Here is a 17,355-nt window from a genome sequence, read left to right on the forward strand (position 1 = left end):
AGGGGAGTACTTACTTCTGTGAGGTACTCTGTGTGTGTGTGTGTGTGTGTGTGTGTGTGTACATATGTATGTATGTATGTATGTATGTATGTGTATATATATATATATATATATATATATATATATATATATATATATATATATATATATATATATATATATATATATATATATATATATATATATATATATATATATAATATATACATACATACATACATACATACGTAATATTGATATAAGTGAACACTCCGATTTACACCTACCTATATTGTAGTTATATAAAGCGTTCACAGGCAGATTTGCTTTATGTATTTCCCCGGCATCGAAATCAGGCACATATAAATGCCAGGAAACACCATTCCTGGCTGCATGTCAAGATTAGGTTTCTTTGACATGTTACAAGGAACACTTTCGAGCCCAACCTTTAGTGTAATCGTTTGTTTTACTCGCGTTTTCGCAGTTTCCCCTATTAAATCCAGTCATGCAGCAGGCTCTTTTGCCACTCAGTCCAGCTGAGGGAGCGCGTTCCGGCAGGAAAGTGACGTCAATGCATGCCCTCTATATAAGCTTGAATATTTCATTTGATGATATTAACAGCTGCTCCACACGCACATACTTGCATGCATTCATTGCTGCCATCTGCATCTTTCCCAGCTGAGTCACATCTGGTCATTATTCACCAATCAATAAGCGCTAACCAATCCATATATCATCATGCCACTGTGTGTGTGTGATGGGTGGCATATTCGAAAGACACCTGAGCTCTCCTGACAGCTGTGTTTGTGTGTTTGTAATGTTTTCTTTTGGTGCTGTTTTGTAGTAAATCTGTCACACCTGTGATGGCCCACCTGGACTGAACCACACTCGCAAATCTACACGTCACTGTGTGTGGTCTCATGGCTGTTATCAGAAGAATCTGATTTGCTTTATTACACCATTTATGTGTCTGTTTTGATCCTGATCAGCATTTAAAATGGTCTATAAATAATAGCTCTGTTTGAGGAGATGTTTAGTATTTGAGACCTTCCTTCAGTCTTGATGCTGATGGGTAAAGGTGATTGATTGACTGGTCTTCTGCTTTATGTTGATTGATGGGCGTATTTTGGGTCTGACCTTTGACCCCGTACCCAAAAGATTAAGCTGCACGTAGATGAGAAGTTCCAGTGGTTGTGTGTGTCCAAACATTCCCTTCCTCCTCCTCAAATCTGTATCCTTTAAGGATGGACGTGCCTTTGCTGTAGGGTTTCCTAAAACCTTGGGGGTTTGTGAAGGAACTGCAGGAAGGAAAGAACAAGCTAATAATTAATTATATCATAAAAATGTAGGGTTTTTTATTTTACAGCCTTTTGGTCAGTGCTCTGACCTATAACTCGTATAACATATTTGAGCTTCGGGCGATCCGAGATTGAATCCTGGCTCTTTCTCCCACTTTGCTTTTTGTCTGCTCTCTATACTGTCCTGTGTATATATAAAGGCAACCCCAAAAAATTAATATATTTATAAATACTTTTTAATAAAACATTAAAAACACTTAAAATCTCAGGGGTTACTGAAAAGTAAATATTTTAGGTCAAAGGGGTTCGTCTGACAAAAATAGTTTTAGAATCCCATATGAACTCCTTTCGAATAATATTCCATATCTATATTCTGAATAGGCTTGTGTGTTTTATAAATATTAATTGCATTCTACCATAATCATACAGAATAGTTTTGAGTATTTTGGGGTTAGTTCACCCAAAAATCAAAATTCTGTCATTACTCACCCTCATGTCATTCCAAACCCATAAGACCTTTGTTCATCTTCAGAACACAAATTAAGATATTTTTGATGAAATCCAAAAGGTATCTGACTCCTCCAAAGATTTAGATTTAGAATTTAAATACCACTTTCAAGGTCCAGAAAGGTAGAAAATAGTTGTTAAAATAGTCGACGTGACTACAGTGGTTCAACCTTAATTTTATGAAGCAACGAGAATACATTTTGTGCGACAAAACAAAAATAATGACTTTATTCAACAAATTCGTCTCTTTCCTGTCATTCCCTTACGCTGTTTACATTCAGAGCTTCCAGGTCCTACGTCAGAACGGCGACTCATTGGCCGGCTCCTGCGTCAGCATCACACACATGCATCGTGCTGCTCATGTGAACCACATGGGCCAATACTGAGCCGGCGTTCTAACGTAGATCCTGGAAGCGCTGAACGTAAACAGCGTAAGAGAATGACAGAGAAAAGACAAATTTATTTAATAAAGTTATTTTTGTTTTGTTTTTGTGCACAAAAAGTATCCTCGTCGCTTCATAAAATGAACCTGTTACCGTTCCACTGCACTGCTCATGCTACACATACCTGGCAAAAGAGACCTTAGGAATGCTAATGAGTTAATGTTGAACCACTGTAGTCACGTGGACTATTTTAACAATGTTTTTACTACTTTACTGGACCTTGAGTGTGGTAATTAAATTGCTGTCTATGGAGGAGTCAGATTTCATCCAAAATATCTTAGTTTGTGTTCTGAAGATGAACGAAGGTCTTACGGGTTTGGAACGACATGAGGGTGAGTAATAAATGACAGAATTTTCATTTTTGAGTGAACTAACCCTTTAAACAACAGATATTGATGTTGAAAATGGTTCACAGATCTTCTGATAGGATCTTGTGGTGTGTGAGATTCATGTTGCTTCACCTCTCTCTGGTCTTGTGGTTGTGATGTGGCAGGATTCACAGGACAAACTGAGACAGCTCCAGTGAGATCATCTTTTGTGTCTTATGGAGTTTTTCTGTGGCTCTGTTTTGTGTCACACGCTCTTCTGCGGCTCTGTCTGTTGTGAATATTTAGCTGGGGTCCTCAGAGGACTCTACATCTCAGTTCATCTGCGTTTGTCCCTCGAGTGACGTTTCTTTAACTTCCTTTTTGCTTCATTTGTCCTGTTTCGTTTTCTTCCTATACTCATACCACGCTTTCCCCTTTTCACACTCTTTTGCTCCTTCTTGCACGTATTCCTTTATATACTTTTTTTTTTATTATCCTTTGTGCTTTTCCCTTCTATTTTCTCTTATTTTTTTCCTTTTTCTTTTCATGTGCTCATTCTTTCTTGTGCCCTTCCTTGTACTTTCCTTTTTTTTGCTCATTTTTCTGTTTTGCTCTCTTTGAGTGTCTTTCTTTTGCTCCATCCCCTTTCACTCTTTCTTTCGCTAACTTTTTGCTGTCTTTCTTTCTGGCGCTCACCCTTTACTGCGTTTAATTTAATATTTGCATATTTGCTCTCTTTTGCTTTTTCTTGTGCCATTTCTTTTCTTTTGCTCATTTTTCTTTTTTGCTCTTATTGCTCTTCTTTCAGTGTTTCTTTTTGGCTCATTTTTCTGTACTTAATCTTACTTGTGCTGTTTAATTTTTTTTTATTTTTGCTCTTTTGCTTTTTATTTTTCTTTCTCTTTGCAATCCTTTCACTTTTTTCACCAAATATTTTGCCAATTATTTTACTCTTTTGCTCTTTTTGCCTTCGACTCTTTCTGTCTTTCTTTGCTCTTCTTTCTTCTTCCTCTCTCTATCTCAGCTGATGTAGTGTGATTAAGTGCTGGTGGTTGTGTGACTGTAACACTATGAAGTGGATTAGAGAGGCTGCTCTGTGGGTGGGCGTGAAACTGCAGGAATCGGCTCTGTATGCCGTGCTAATCAGGCCCGGGGAACTCGGGTTGGAACAGCTTCAGCGTTGGCTGTTGGCACTAAAGTGCAAGTGTGTGTTTAGCACTTTAATGAAGTTTGCTACGCTAACCTCATTAGTTTCATTCTTTCAGGCTCCTCCCCCTCTGATCACACCAAATTACTTTAGACCTTTTCCTGTCAACATGGCAACCAGCCCACTGTTTTCAACTCTATTTCTTCTTTTTACTTCCTCTGATAGCTGAATGATCGAAGTGAATATGGATGTGTAATTATAACCATGTAATTATAACCAAGTAATTCTGCTCTGTACCTGGTTATGAAAAAGATTTAGAAGATATTGCAGGCCAAGTTACTGATCTCTGTAGCACACCTTTAACAGGATATTCTGTTATCCAGATTTATCCCGGTTCGTTTGAAGAGATGAGAGCAGGTGATCGGCTTGTTTCGTGTTAACACTGCGCCAAGCTGCATCTCTATCGTCACGTAGTTTGCAGAGCATTGCATTCTGGGCCATAAACCAGCCAATGAAATGAAGCCTTGACAGTTAGGTGAGAGATTTGACATGTGCGAGATAGAGAGGGGGTTTGTGTCTCTGAGGGAAAACCGTATAAGTAGGAGAGATGAATTGTATGGAATGGGAGAACTGGCAAGAATAGATGGAAAAAGGGAGCACAGGCGGAAAAACATCCCTGAGTTTTTTTTTCTTTTTTCTTTTTTCACATTTCATTCGATTGCTTTGTCTGAAAGACTAAGAACCGAGAAGTTGTTTTATTCATGTTTTTGTCGCAATGGATTTACCAGCAAAACTTTACATGCACAGAACACACTTTCATTTGTCTGCCGCGGATGCAAGAGATGCGAAATATGCAAGCTGCTCTCCGAAGACAATTTATTCAGAGATAAACGGCTTTGAGAAATGTGTTTATAGTATAAGCGTGACCAGGAGCATGAAAGATTCAAATTATACATCATCAATAGCGTTTTACAAACGATTACATTTATTCCAACTGTAAAATGTACCAGAGAACTCTACCTTAGACCACCTTTTCGGGCAGTTTCACACCAACTCAGAGATTCTGGTCTGCACCAAAAGCATTAGTTTTGAGAAAGGTTGGTGGGAGGGGAAAGAGAGAAAAGGGTGCACTCCCCAGTGCTAATTACTTCTCTTTCACTCAGGTTTTTTGTCACTAATGTACACACACACACACACACACACACACACACACACACACACACACACACACACACACACACACACACCCCCCTTCATATTATGTCTTTCACAGACTTTCAAGCACACCGCTTCATCATTATTTTTTCATTTTGTAACAGCCTCATGCTGCGGTAGAGAGAGAGTGTGTGCATAAAGACCAGAAGTGTTGTCAGCTAAGTAAAGAGAAATACAGAGAAGGAGATGGAACAAGAGTGTGTGGAGATGGAACAAAAAAAGAGAAAAGAGCGGTTGAGAGATACAGAACACTCAGAGACTGCAGAAGACAGCGTTTATGCTATTATAGGTAATGTGGTGGTGTGGCGTATTGTTTATTGTACGTTATTCTTGTCGGGGTTCATGAGCAAAAGGTTGTTGGTTCAAAATAGACGACAAACATCCAGTAATATGTGTCTATACGTTATATTATACAGTCCAAAAATGTTACCTGTAATGTTAGGAATAGGGCTGCAACTAACGAGTATTTTCGATCGATTAGTTGGCTGTCTGAATGTAAGAAACGTCTTACATTTATATTAAATGACACGCTGTTATCCCTTTACAGTTACCAGTCTAAATACTGGAATTACATGTTGACTTTTAAACCTAAATTTAACGTCCATCAACAGATATTTCAGCAAAATGAATAATTTTGCGCTGAATATTAATTGTCTCCCACGCATGCGCGCATCGGCGCTCATTCAGTAAAGTTTGAAGTTTAACGCAGACTGTCAGGACGAGCCTTCATGCAAAATGGAAACACTCGTGTGAATTTGTAACACTTATAGATAAGAATATAACCGTAAAATTAAAGTTATAAAACGGATAGTTCCGGCCCTTGATTCTGATTGGTTGAGCCGCGTTCGAAGCCGTTGTAAAATTCCCGAAAACATACAGCTGACCGCGTTAAGTATTGCTGCGCCACTGAATGTGTATGTTGCTGCGTCTGTCTTAGCAACCACTCTTAGCAATGTAAACATGTTTGTTCTCTATTGATTTTGTTCATTGAAGCTTAATGCATTGTAGAAGAGTATTGTGAGAGAGATATACTGAGTGTATTACCTGCATTCAGATTTAGCATTTTCCTTCAGGTCAGTCCTATGTTCATAATAAAAATTTGTTTGAATGTCCGCTGCGATCTTGTCCTTTTAACATTTAATGGGTTTTCCCGTGCCCTGCTGACACCGACAGCGCTAGTCAAAGCATTTGTGTCTTGTTCCGTGTTTACAAGTTTCAATATAAAAGTCTTTTTGCGACTGAGTGGCTCGCTCATAAAAACAATCTTTGCCGGCATCTAATGGCGTAATAAATGTAACTTCTGTTGCTGTTCACGGTCAGGGACTATTTTTTTTCCAGCAGAAGGAAGCCTTTTAATGATTTTACTTCATGAAATTTGCATTGATACATATTTTTTGGCTTTAATATTTCTATTGTGTGGTAACGGTTTTATAAAAGCAATAAGCCCCATGAAGCCGTGGTTTACAATGAATTGTAAACCGCATTGTTAGACCCCTTAGCTGTTATAAATTCATTGTAAACCACGGCTTCTTGGGGCTTATCGTTTTATTTTGCGCTGAGGAAACATATCGCACATTAAACAACACACGCATCTGTCAAAGCGCCTAACACGGCAAACCATGTTAAATGTTATGCTAATGCATTAGCTTGAAGCTTAAAATAAAGAATTCTCATGTTTTGGGCAACTTGGAACATGTACCTTTCCCGTTATTCAGTGCTGTAATTTGACGCGACTGGCGGAAGTTTTCCGTGCCCTGTGGGCAGACACGAATAATCAATAATGACATTCGTTGTCGATGATTTTCATTATCGATTTTATCGATTAGTTGTTGCAGCCCTAGTTAGGAATACTTGATAAGATATTTTTTTTTAATTCTTTTTAGAAGTCTCTGATGCTCACGAAGGCTGCATTTATTTGACCAATAATACAAATAAAAACAGTAATGTTATGAAATAGTATTACAATTTAAAAGAACAGTTTTATGTTTTAATATATTTAAAAATGTAATTTATTCATGTGATGACAAAGCTGAATTTTTAGCATCATTACTTCAATTCCAACATCATTACTTTTGTAACATTATAAATGTCTGTTAATTTTGATCAATTTAATGTATCTTTTCTGAATAAAAGTATTAATTTCTTTCAATGTAAAAAACTGACATTGCCTCAAATAAGGATATTTACACACTAGAAAAGGCTCTAATGGTGTGTTAATTCGAAATTTTGGGGGGAAAATGGCAGTTTGGAACACTGGGGTTGAAAGCCCTGAACCCGCTGTCTGAGAATATGATTGGTCGATGGATTCTTGAGTGCACTGCAGTGAAGGTTAAATTGCCCCATCTTTTCTGCATGATGAAGCCTTACTTTTGCAAACCATTGTTTTTCCTCTACATCCTTTGAGTGCTCTGACAGCGCTATTTTGTTCATAAGCACCTGCTTATGTAATCAGGTATACGAGTCGATGAATAAAGAAGGAGATGTGGTAAGGTTAAAAACTGAATGTTAAATAAAAGTTTTCCCCACTGCTGGAGATTGAGGGTTGTGTTATTCTGCCCATGCAGTGTTAAGATATACAATCTGTGAACTTCTGCACTCCCCAAACCACCTGTATTTACTGTAGTAAGTGAGGTCAGACAAGTGTACACACACACAGTGAGAGAAAAATTGTCCACATACAAAATAGCAGCACAAATTTACTTTATTTTTCCAGTGAGTTACAAATACACACAATTACACACAAGCTTCATGAAAACCACATGCTCCTTTCCTATAATTCCACTATAAAGCTCAGACCCCCTCCAAGTTAAAACAGTTTCTTTTTGTTGACTAATCTGTAGCTTACAGAAAAGTCTCTGCCTCAGCAACGTCTCTGCTGTACTGCCATATGTTTAGTGTTTTACTCAATGAAAAAGGCTTTTCTTTTCCTCTTAACTAGGCCTCTGCTTCTAGTTTGACATTTAGCTTTACACATGCCTGCTTCATGGTTCATTTGTCCACACATTTAAGCTGGAAAGCTTTGATCTCATGAAAGGACTCCAACTCCCATGAGACTTTGCATACCGTTCTGTGGCAGATTGACTCAATCAAGCTGTAATGGCCGTGGTTTCCATGAGCCCTTAAAGTGTAGTCTGGTTCCCCACGGCAAGGTGAAATGCAGAGGTTTTATGGAGGTTGGTGAGTGTGGAACAGGTGTGGGTTGTTACGAGGTGGATGTCTGGTGGGATGGTCACATGGCTTAAATAGACACAAGTGTATGACTGGATGGCCATAACCAAGGTATAAGGTAAATGAGTGCTGGGAAAGAGGGATCAGGAGAAAGCCATTCTGCTCAGGTTCATCTGTGATCGTGGTCCAGATGCACATCTGGGGTCCAGACAGCTAGCCGCATGTGTTTTCTGAGCCCTACTTTGCCTCCTGTTTTTGTGATTCTCTCTTCCTCTGTTCTGTGGTTTATTGGTGTTGGGATAATATCTCACAGGCATTCATGCTGTGTCACGATAAAGTGTGATGTCTGTGTGTTTGTGTATACGGTACATTGCAAGCTAATAAAATAAGACTAGAAGTAATTTAAATGATCAACCCTTTTTCCAGCATCCTATAAAATAAAAATAACAAGGCTGTTGACAAGATTGCATTTGTGTGTTTTGTGTTTCTGTCTGAAGGGTTGAAAGGCAGTGTAAAACTATGGAGGAGTAGGACTTAAAATAAAAAAGGAATCAATTATTCAGTGATCCTCTTTGTATCATGGCCCACAACAAATTTTGGTTATACAGACGTTTACAGGCACCTCAGTATCTCAGGTCAGGATCGTTCAAGCTTCCTGTAACAAAAACCGAACCCCAGAGTACATTCAAGGTACATGATCACATTTTATACATTCTTGTTGATTTGGACTTCAAATTTAAGGCCAAATGTAATTATCAAGATTGCTCAGTCAGGGTTCCAGATCATTTCAGCTTTGAGAGTGTGAGTGTGCAAAATGTGCAAAATTCCCCCCTTTACTTTAGGGTTGCTTGTCTCTGGTCGGGACCACGCACGCACTATTGTTCGAAACGCATGTGATTCTCAGGTTAATTTCAAGTTTTAACCATCATAGAGTGAAAGTTTATCATGTGCACGTGTTTTAGGTCCTGTCAGTTTGATTTTAAACCATTCAAAACCCCCTTTTCAAGGATACTTTAAAGAAAATGGATGTATGGAAAACAATCGGTCATACCTTCAGAATAAATGGTGAGAGAAGTATAATTAACGGAGATGAGATCATTATTTCAGGCTAGCAAACACATAAAATTACCGCAGGTATCCAGTGCTAGTTTCGACAACATTGTCTTGCTTCCTGTGAAGATGGAGTGAGAAAGACTAGGCGTTGTTTTTATTCCACTATATTGACTTCATCAGCTAAATTCACTGTTAGATTAGATCGATTACACTAGCTATTCACTCGAAACATAGTATGCTGAGGACATCTGCTGGTTATAGCCGTGTAAATGCAACAAGAACAGCAAAAACATGTACACACTTTGAAACCACAGCACGTGAGCTTAGAATAAACAGACCGTTATCGTTCGTTGGTGTGGGCGGGCCTTTAAAGTGACAGCAGCCTAATATTCCTTTTCCTGTCTGTCATTAATCTTAAACAAAAAATACAAAGAGAAAACCACTTTTGTAGCTTTAACAAAGATTAATTATATTTAATTTATACAGTGAAGACTGTGCAGTTACATTTGATTCAATTTCTGTACCTAAATACTGTTAGACTTACCTGAAATGCATAAAGCACTGCTTATTTCATTTGTATCTTTGTTCTATTGTATTTGTCTATGCTTGTAATTTGTTTTTGTTTTTTTTATGCAGATTCACTCTCCTACACAATCACCTCAGTCATTCTAGAATTATTAATTCTCTCCAAATAGAGCTATTCAAGTCATCTGGTGAGATTGTTTTCATATAGCAGAAAAACGAAATATCGCAATGTCAGTTTTTCCAATGTCATGCAGCCCTACAATATGTAGTTAATCACTCAAAAAAACTTTTCCGTGAGCCATGTTTCCCTCTCAGAGTGCTTGAAAGCAAATGTTGTTTTCTAGCATCCTGCCATGAAACTTCTGCATCTTTCCACCTCCCCACCTCTCATTTCTGTGTTCTGCTATGAGAGTGACAGTAAGAACTGTGGATTTTCTGCAGATGTTGCCATGGAAACCTTAACTACCCCGTTTCACTTTTGACCACCAAAGCAGACTCATTTGCTGGATATAAAGGTCAAGGGTTGAATGTAGAAGGACAGGACAGCAAGTACACGTCTAACCTGATTAGCTCTCTAACTGTTTTCCATCTCTTTCTCTCTCTCTCTCTGATCTAACATGAACACTGTTATTTCCGTTCCTCATCAAGGTCTTGCTGCAGTCTGACTTTTGCTCCTTGCTGGGTTCATGACAGACTTAAATCACTGCTGCAGACGAATATTTGTTCTGTTTTGTTAACGAATGTTTTGTTATTCAGACCTCAGCCCTGCATTGACTGAATCAATTCACTCATTCCCTCAGTCGTAAACGCCCACTCAGCATCCTCCACACCTGATCTATCATCCTTTACAAAGTAATTATCCACTAAAGCTTCAGCAGGGATGCCCGTTATTCTTGAGGTGAAAAGTATGAGGCTTCAGCAGCAGCTGTAGGTGGGAGTCCATTTTTAGCTGAGGACACAGATGAGGGACAGGTCAGGTCATTTCCCAGTGGTCATAAACAAAGCCATTAGCAGCCCATTTCAGCTAATATAGCCATAATGAAAACAACATGGACGCCACGCGCACAAACTCCTGTCAATAACACAGCGTCATCTCCATTTGGTGAATCTGATTGTGCTAGGGTTACGAGGTAAGCACTACCGTGTGATGGGTTTGATAGCTTGTGCCTCTTGGGAGTTGTCCTCTTTTTCCTGTCATCTTGTCTTGTCTGTGTTGAGGGATTTCTTAAGCTAAATTACTCTAGATGGGGGTCAGATGGTCTCCTGCCTGATCCACCCTCCCCCAAACTCCTGTAACAGCCCTTGTAAAAACCATCAAGGAAACATTGCACTGCCCTTCCATGCACTGAGTGCGTTTTAATGCACCCTTTTATAACTCCAAACATGCAGTGATTCATTTAGTCAGTGTGTGGAGTGTCTGTTTGGTATTGCACCCTAGCTGGTGTACCCTTTTTTTTTTTTTTAATGACTTTCTCATCGTAATTTTTTCCTTTTAGTACTGACTCTTAGCACTACTTTAAAGGGTTAGTTCATCCAAAAATGAAAAAAATGTCATTAATTACTCACCCTCATGTCGTTCTACACCTGTAAGACCTTCATTCATCTTCAGAACACAAATTAAGATATTTTTGATGAAATCTGATGGGTCAGTGAGGCCTCTATTGCCAGCAATGTCACCAAACCTCTCAAGATCCAGAAAGGTACTCAAAACATATTTAAAACAGTTCATGTGAGTACAGTGGTTCAACCTTAATATTATAAAATGAAAAAATATTTTTTGTGCGCCATGCACAGCATGTGCTCATAATAAACAACAATATTGTCCACTGGTGTGGACACTAATATAGTTATCTTTATAGTTATCATTCTTGGTTTGAACAGGCCATAACTGTTTCATTGTAGTGGCTCTCTAGGCATTTCTTTACTCTGGAGCCCTGTCAACCTGTCCAAAACATGATCTAGACAGTGATGGGTTACAGATGAAATAGGTATAAATTAAAAAGATGAGGAGTACAGGGGGTGGCTAGAAAGAGTCCTCACTTAGTGAACTAAAAGGCTTTATGGTATGACATTAGATTGCCTCTAACAGTGATTTAGAGACGGTCGGGATGTTTGTTGATATTAGAGTCTTAATAGTGATTGATGGCTTGTGACTGGGAGAGCTCATTAGTATTGGATTACACATTTCTCATTAGTGGTGTATTAAGCACATCTAGCTGTCACGCATTGACAAATTATAGGCAGGTTACACTCCGCTTAGAAACGTCAAACATCGCCACCGGCCAAATTGTGTGATGAATCTAAAGAACAGTTCATTTTGTTTTTTGCTCTCTGTTTTTATTAAATATATATATATACCAATAGTATTACTTGAAAGAGAGTTGGAGCCATGGCCTAGTGGTTAGCACATGTATTTCGACATGTTGTGATATAGACATGCTTTGTTTTCCAGTTTAACTTTATCCACTCTTTTTATTGGGGTTGGGGTGGGGGAGTGGTTAAATATCTGTGATAGTAAAGGTTATAGAATTAAACCCCACATAAAATGACCCAAGAACGGTTACCATTTTGCCCTTGAGGAAGACATTAACCATGATAAGAATCTTATGGCACTTTAGATTAAATTCAGTTGTCCAAACAATTCTTGATGCATCTCAATTTTTTAGTAACTGCTTAGTCTTGGAAATCTTTGACATGATAAAGCCAAATTCACACTGCAAGATTTTGGCCACTAATTTGTCATCTAATTTTGGAACCAAATTCTTGGCTTTGACAAGTATTGTACAACCTAAAAGTTGTCGAACAGTTGGTGTCACATGCCATACCATAAAAGACCATAAAGGAATGCCTACAGCATGGTAACTTCTACCAATTTGATTATTGGTGCAGTGAAATTGTTTTCAAAATAGTTTTTTTACAATAGTATTTTGGGAGGACCGAACTCATTGACCAAAACAGTGTTTCTCAGATGATGCATTTTGACTGTCAGCCTTTACACAACATAGATAAGATAAGTGTTAGCAACGCACTTCACCATGGCCAAAAATGATGCTTTGAGAAACAACTCCATGCAAGGAATCCCCTCCCCCCATCCTGGTGAAAATTGTACTGTAAGTCACTGTAAAGCATCTGCTAAATGAAAAATTATTTGTAATTGGCAATTAGAGAGGATGAAATCAACGTGCCTGCCCTCTGAGAACTACCAAAGGTTTTTATCTTGTTACTAGGTATTTTTAGGTATCTTGTTTACATTATAATCTCATTTGCTTTAGCACTGTGGAGAGTTTTATCAAATAAAGGTGTTGTTGTTTTTCCCTGCAGTGAGAGAAGTTTAGCACAGTTGTGCAGCGGTGAGTAATTAAGTCTAATGTAAGTCTTGCATTAGTTTCTAATATCCTGTATTTCTGATCCAGGTTCATTCAGTCGTGTTCTTTAGATCTTCTGTGAGCCGGACTGGTGTTTATTTCTCCTGTCCCATGTAAGAGTTCTTGGACCAGGATGAGTCTTGAGATCAGAAAACCTCAAAGGCAGCAAGTGGCCTTTTTTTTTTTTTTTTTAATAGAACGTTGAGGTTCATGTAACTTTAACAAACGGGCAAGCGTACACACGCACACCTTCAGTGCTCTGTTTGCACTGGATAAAAGCCTGAATGTGGTTCTTTCATGTCAGTCCAGTTCCAGCAATCTCTAGCACCCTTCGTTTTTACACGCAAGGCTTAGTCCGGAAAAACACACACCGGCCATTCTAACATTCATTTGATCAAACTCTTTCTCTTGTACTCCTTTTCCTTCTTACCCTCCTACCCCTTTTGCCTCTTTTCCTTCCATCATATCCCTTGTTCTTTCATGTCTTTCCTCTTTTCTCACTCTTTCTGTCTGTTTCATGCTCTAAGCTGAGCAAAGTGGGCAAATCTGCAGATCTGCTGACAGCTGCCTTTGAGAGAGGCCAACAGAAGGGGGGGGACGAAGAGTGCACAGAGGTGCACAGACGAATGGAGCTTTGATTTCTGAGTTGTTCGAGTCAGTGGATTTTGGCACAGAGTTACATTACATCAAATAAAGCTGTCGGCCCAAATTACATAGAATTGTGAGCAAATAACTTTTCTTAGTTTCATCTTTATTTCCTGTTTAGTTTGTTTTTTAAGTTTGAAAAAAGGATGTGGTTTCTGAAAGGTCAGTTTGCCCTCTAGTTAGTTGTCTCGGTGTCTGGCTAGCCGTCTGTCTTCTCTGTGGTGAGTGCTGCTTAGTCACTGTCTGATCTGGGCTGAACAGTACCGCATCAGTCTCTCTCTCTTCGTTTTCCCCTGTTCTTTCTTTCTGCTTTTCTAGCTATTATCCTTCCTTTCTTTTTGCCTGCCTGCCTTTCTGTCTGCTTGCTTACCTTGCCTGTTTTCCTTCATTTCTAAGTACCTTTTTACTGATCCACTTCCTTCCTTCCTTCTTTCCTTCCTTCCTTTTTACATTTGTCCCTTTAATCCCACCCACCCAAGTACCTGCCCACCTGCATACATCCCCTTTTCTTTCCATCCTTTCTTCCTTACTTCCCTTCCTTACCAGGCATCCTTCCTTTCCATCTACCTGCCTACCCACTTTTTTCCTGTTTACCTACCTAACCAACTTCCTTCTTCCTATCCATCTACCTATCTGCCTGCCCACCTTCCTTCCTTCTTTACTTCCTTCCAACCTACCTACTTAACAATCTTCCTTCAGTCGGCGCCAATGGCCTCGTGGGCAGCACGCCGTCATGAAGAGCTGATGCGCTTCGGGTGACCCGAGTTCAAGTCCCGGCTTGCGGTCTTCCTCCCTTCCTTCCCTCCCTCCTACCTATCTGCCTACCCACCTTCCTTCCTTCCTTCTTTACTTCCTTCTGACCTACCTACTTAACAATCTTTCTTTCCTCCCTTCCTTCCTTCCCTCCCACCCTCCTATCTGTCTGCTTATCCACCTCCCTTCCTGTCTACCTGCCTAACCAACTTCATTCCTCCTATCTACCTACATTCCTAACTACCTTTTTTCTATTCTTTCTGCCTTACTTACTTTTTGCCTATCTGCCCACACCACCATCCGCCAGTCCGTCCTTCCTTCGTACCTACCTTTCTTTTTACCTTCCTTTCCAATACCTCTGTGTCTTTCATGGTTATTTTATGATTCTTTGTTATTGGTGTTGTGATTATCATTCTCCTCACTATGCGCAGGAGATGCATGCTACAGTGGAGGAAGCCCATTGCGCTTTATGCTGGGTGGTTGGGGGGGGTTCTCTTGGACAGAGGGCCCCTCTCTTGAACAGTTTGCCTGAAAAGGGCTCATTCAGTTGAGCAGGACTGCGTCTGCCTCCTCCTCCCTCTCTCTGGCTGTGGATCATTGTCAGGCTTGAAAGGGGCTTTGACCGGTTCCAGACGACTGGTTCTGCACCATAAAACTCCACACACATTGATAAATGGGCTTGCCCCACAACATTGTGAATCCATTGGCATATCCCAGGGTATTTTGGGATTGTCAGACAAGGAGGCAGTCAGTAAGTTAAGCAACACAAACGGTGCAAGACATACAGAAAAAGCAGCCCAGCACAGTCAAACAGAGAGACAAGGCAACAAGGTCAGGGTGAAAAACAAGCCAGACAGACTGATCACTCATATACAGCACAAAAGCTATCATTGAGCTTATGTTAGCATTCTGACTTTATGTATAGCTGAGCAAAGACTGTATATATATGGTTCTTTATTTCTTTTCATACTGCAGATGTCATGTTAAGGATAGTGTGTGAAAGGCTCCAAAGATAGCAGCGTATAGGTTTTAAAAAATCTTGCAGCAAAGGGTTTATTATAGAATCCCTGCTTTCACTTTACACTCCTCCACTCCACACATGGTCACGCTCTATGAAAGCTGGCTGTGGTTATCACGGTCACCCTTCTCCTGTCCTATGAGTTTGAAAAATGAATGTGCTTTTGAGTGCTGATCTTGCATTATCCATGAATCCAAGTTACTTTGGAACCCATGAACTTCAGCTTTTAGTAATCCTCCTCCTTTCTTTTTCTTTACTACAGGGAGTTCCTCAGCTACCCTGTGCCAAGGCCTTATACAACTATGACGGCAAAGAACCCGGAGATCTCAAGTTCAGCAAGGGTGACATCATCATCCTGCGCCGGCAGGTGGATGAAAACTGGTACCATGGAGAGATGGGTGGAGTCCATGGATTCTTCCCTACCAACTTTGTCCAGGTCATCAAACCTCTCCCACAGCCACCCCCTCAATGCAAGGCCCTGTATGACTTTGAGCTGAAAGACAAGGAGGCTGACAAGGACTGCTTGCCATTCTCAAAGGTGCTGGAAATTTATACAGACTTCGAAATTCATCTATACTCTCCTATTCACACATACACCTTCATAAACAAATATGGTAACACTTTACAAAAAGTCAATTCATTAGCATTAGTTAATGTGTTAGATTTTCTTAGACATTGTTTCTTTGGGTGGAAAAAGAGGCATGAACATTCTTCAGAATTTCTCCTTTTGTAAGTTCCAATGGGGAAAAAATAGTGAATAATTTTGAGCTGAACGAACAGCACTGCTTTAATGTTGCAGAAACAAAAAGGAACATTTATTTCTGCTTGCAACATAAGTGTGCAAGTTCCCCTCCAGGCATTTGTGTTTTGGATAGATTTTTGTTAAAAAATAACAAATGCCTGGCTTTCATTGATGCCTTCGAGTTTTTTTTTTTATAAACTTTTTAACAAATTGCTGTGAAGGCTTGTGGCTAACGGAACCTGTTTTATTCTGTCTGCCCTCAGGATGATATTTTAACTGTGATTCGTCGTGTGGATGAGAATTGGGCGGAAGGCATGCTGGGAGATAAGATTGGCATCTTCCCCATATCTTATGTAGAGGTGAGTCATATCAGTGCATTTAAAACTGTCATTGTTCCCTGACATTTTCACATTTAATGTTTTATATTTAGATGTTGTACTTTTCAGCACAGCTTTGGTCTTGGAAACCTTTCAAGCTATTCTCCACCCTTTAAAGAGTTTGCTTTCAAGTGTTCATTGTTGCCATTTTTGTCACATCCTGTTGATTTGGCCAGTTTTTCACCCCCACCATTTCTTTGTTTCTGCTCTTGTTGTAAAGCACAGCTCTTTAAGCATGTAGATCTGAGAACTCTCGTATTGATGCTAATTATTTGAGCTGTATTGAACTCTCATTATTCTTTTCATCATTTTGAAATCTCAAAACACCAACAGACTTGTGTGTCTCTTTATCAGACACACACAATCTTAAAACACTGCTCTCTTTAATCACTAAACCTCAAACAAGAATAGCCTCAATTATCATGGCCAACTTCACGTGTGCTCCTGAAAGTTACAGCATCTTGGGTCTTGAAACACCTCACATCCCTACTCCCATAAACATAGGCAAAAACCTTTATGAACCTTGGCAGAGCCAGCATGAGCTCTCTGCCAGCCACGTGTCTAACCTGTGGGAAAAAATAACCATCAAAAGATATTCAAAAATAGATTCTGTCAGAATGGTGTTGCTTGAATTGCATCTCTCTCACTCAGAGCGAGAGGACAAGGGAGAAGAGGGCTTCGAGCTTACACAAAAGCCTTGGCAATTTTCACTAAACCAGACTATTTCCAAGTGAATGCTTTTGAGAAAGTAATCTCTGATACCAGTGACATCAAAAGTGACATTCACTGAGGTACTTGAAAGAGAGTAAAAG

General features: G+C 39.5%; 1 protein-coding gene across 2 annotated transcripts in view; it reads left to right on the forward strand.

The window, feature by feature from the left end:
* The window catches only part of sh3rf1 (SH3 domain containing ring finger 1), a 76,947-nt gene that overhangs the window by 19,741 nt on the left and 39,851 nt on the right, over positions 1-17,355 (forward strand). For both annotated transcript variants that reach the window (XR_007926793.1, XM_051874829.1), the window contains exons 3-4: positions 15,687-15,962; positions 16,430-16,525. Coding sequence is in view for 1 of the 2 variants with exons in the window: in XM_051874829.1 (XP_051730789.1) it covers positions 15,687-15,962; positions 16,430-16,525 (372 nt within the window). In the remaining variant the exon portion in view is untranslated. The remainder of the gene's footprint in view (positions 1-15,686; positions 15,963-16,429; positions 16,526-17,355) is intronic.

This window comes from Ctenopharyngodon idella, chromosome 20 (assembly GCF_019924925.1).
Source record: "Ctenopharyngodon idella isolate HZGC_01 chromosome 20, HZGC01, whole genome shotgun sequence".
Lineage (NCBI taxonomy): Eukaryota > Metazoa > Chordata > Actinopteri > Cypriniformes > Xenocyprididae > Ctenopharyngodon > Ctenopharyngodon idella.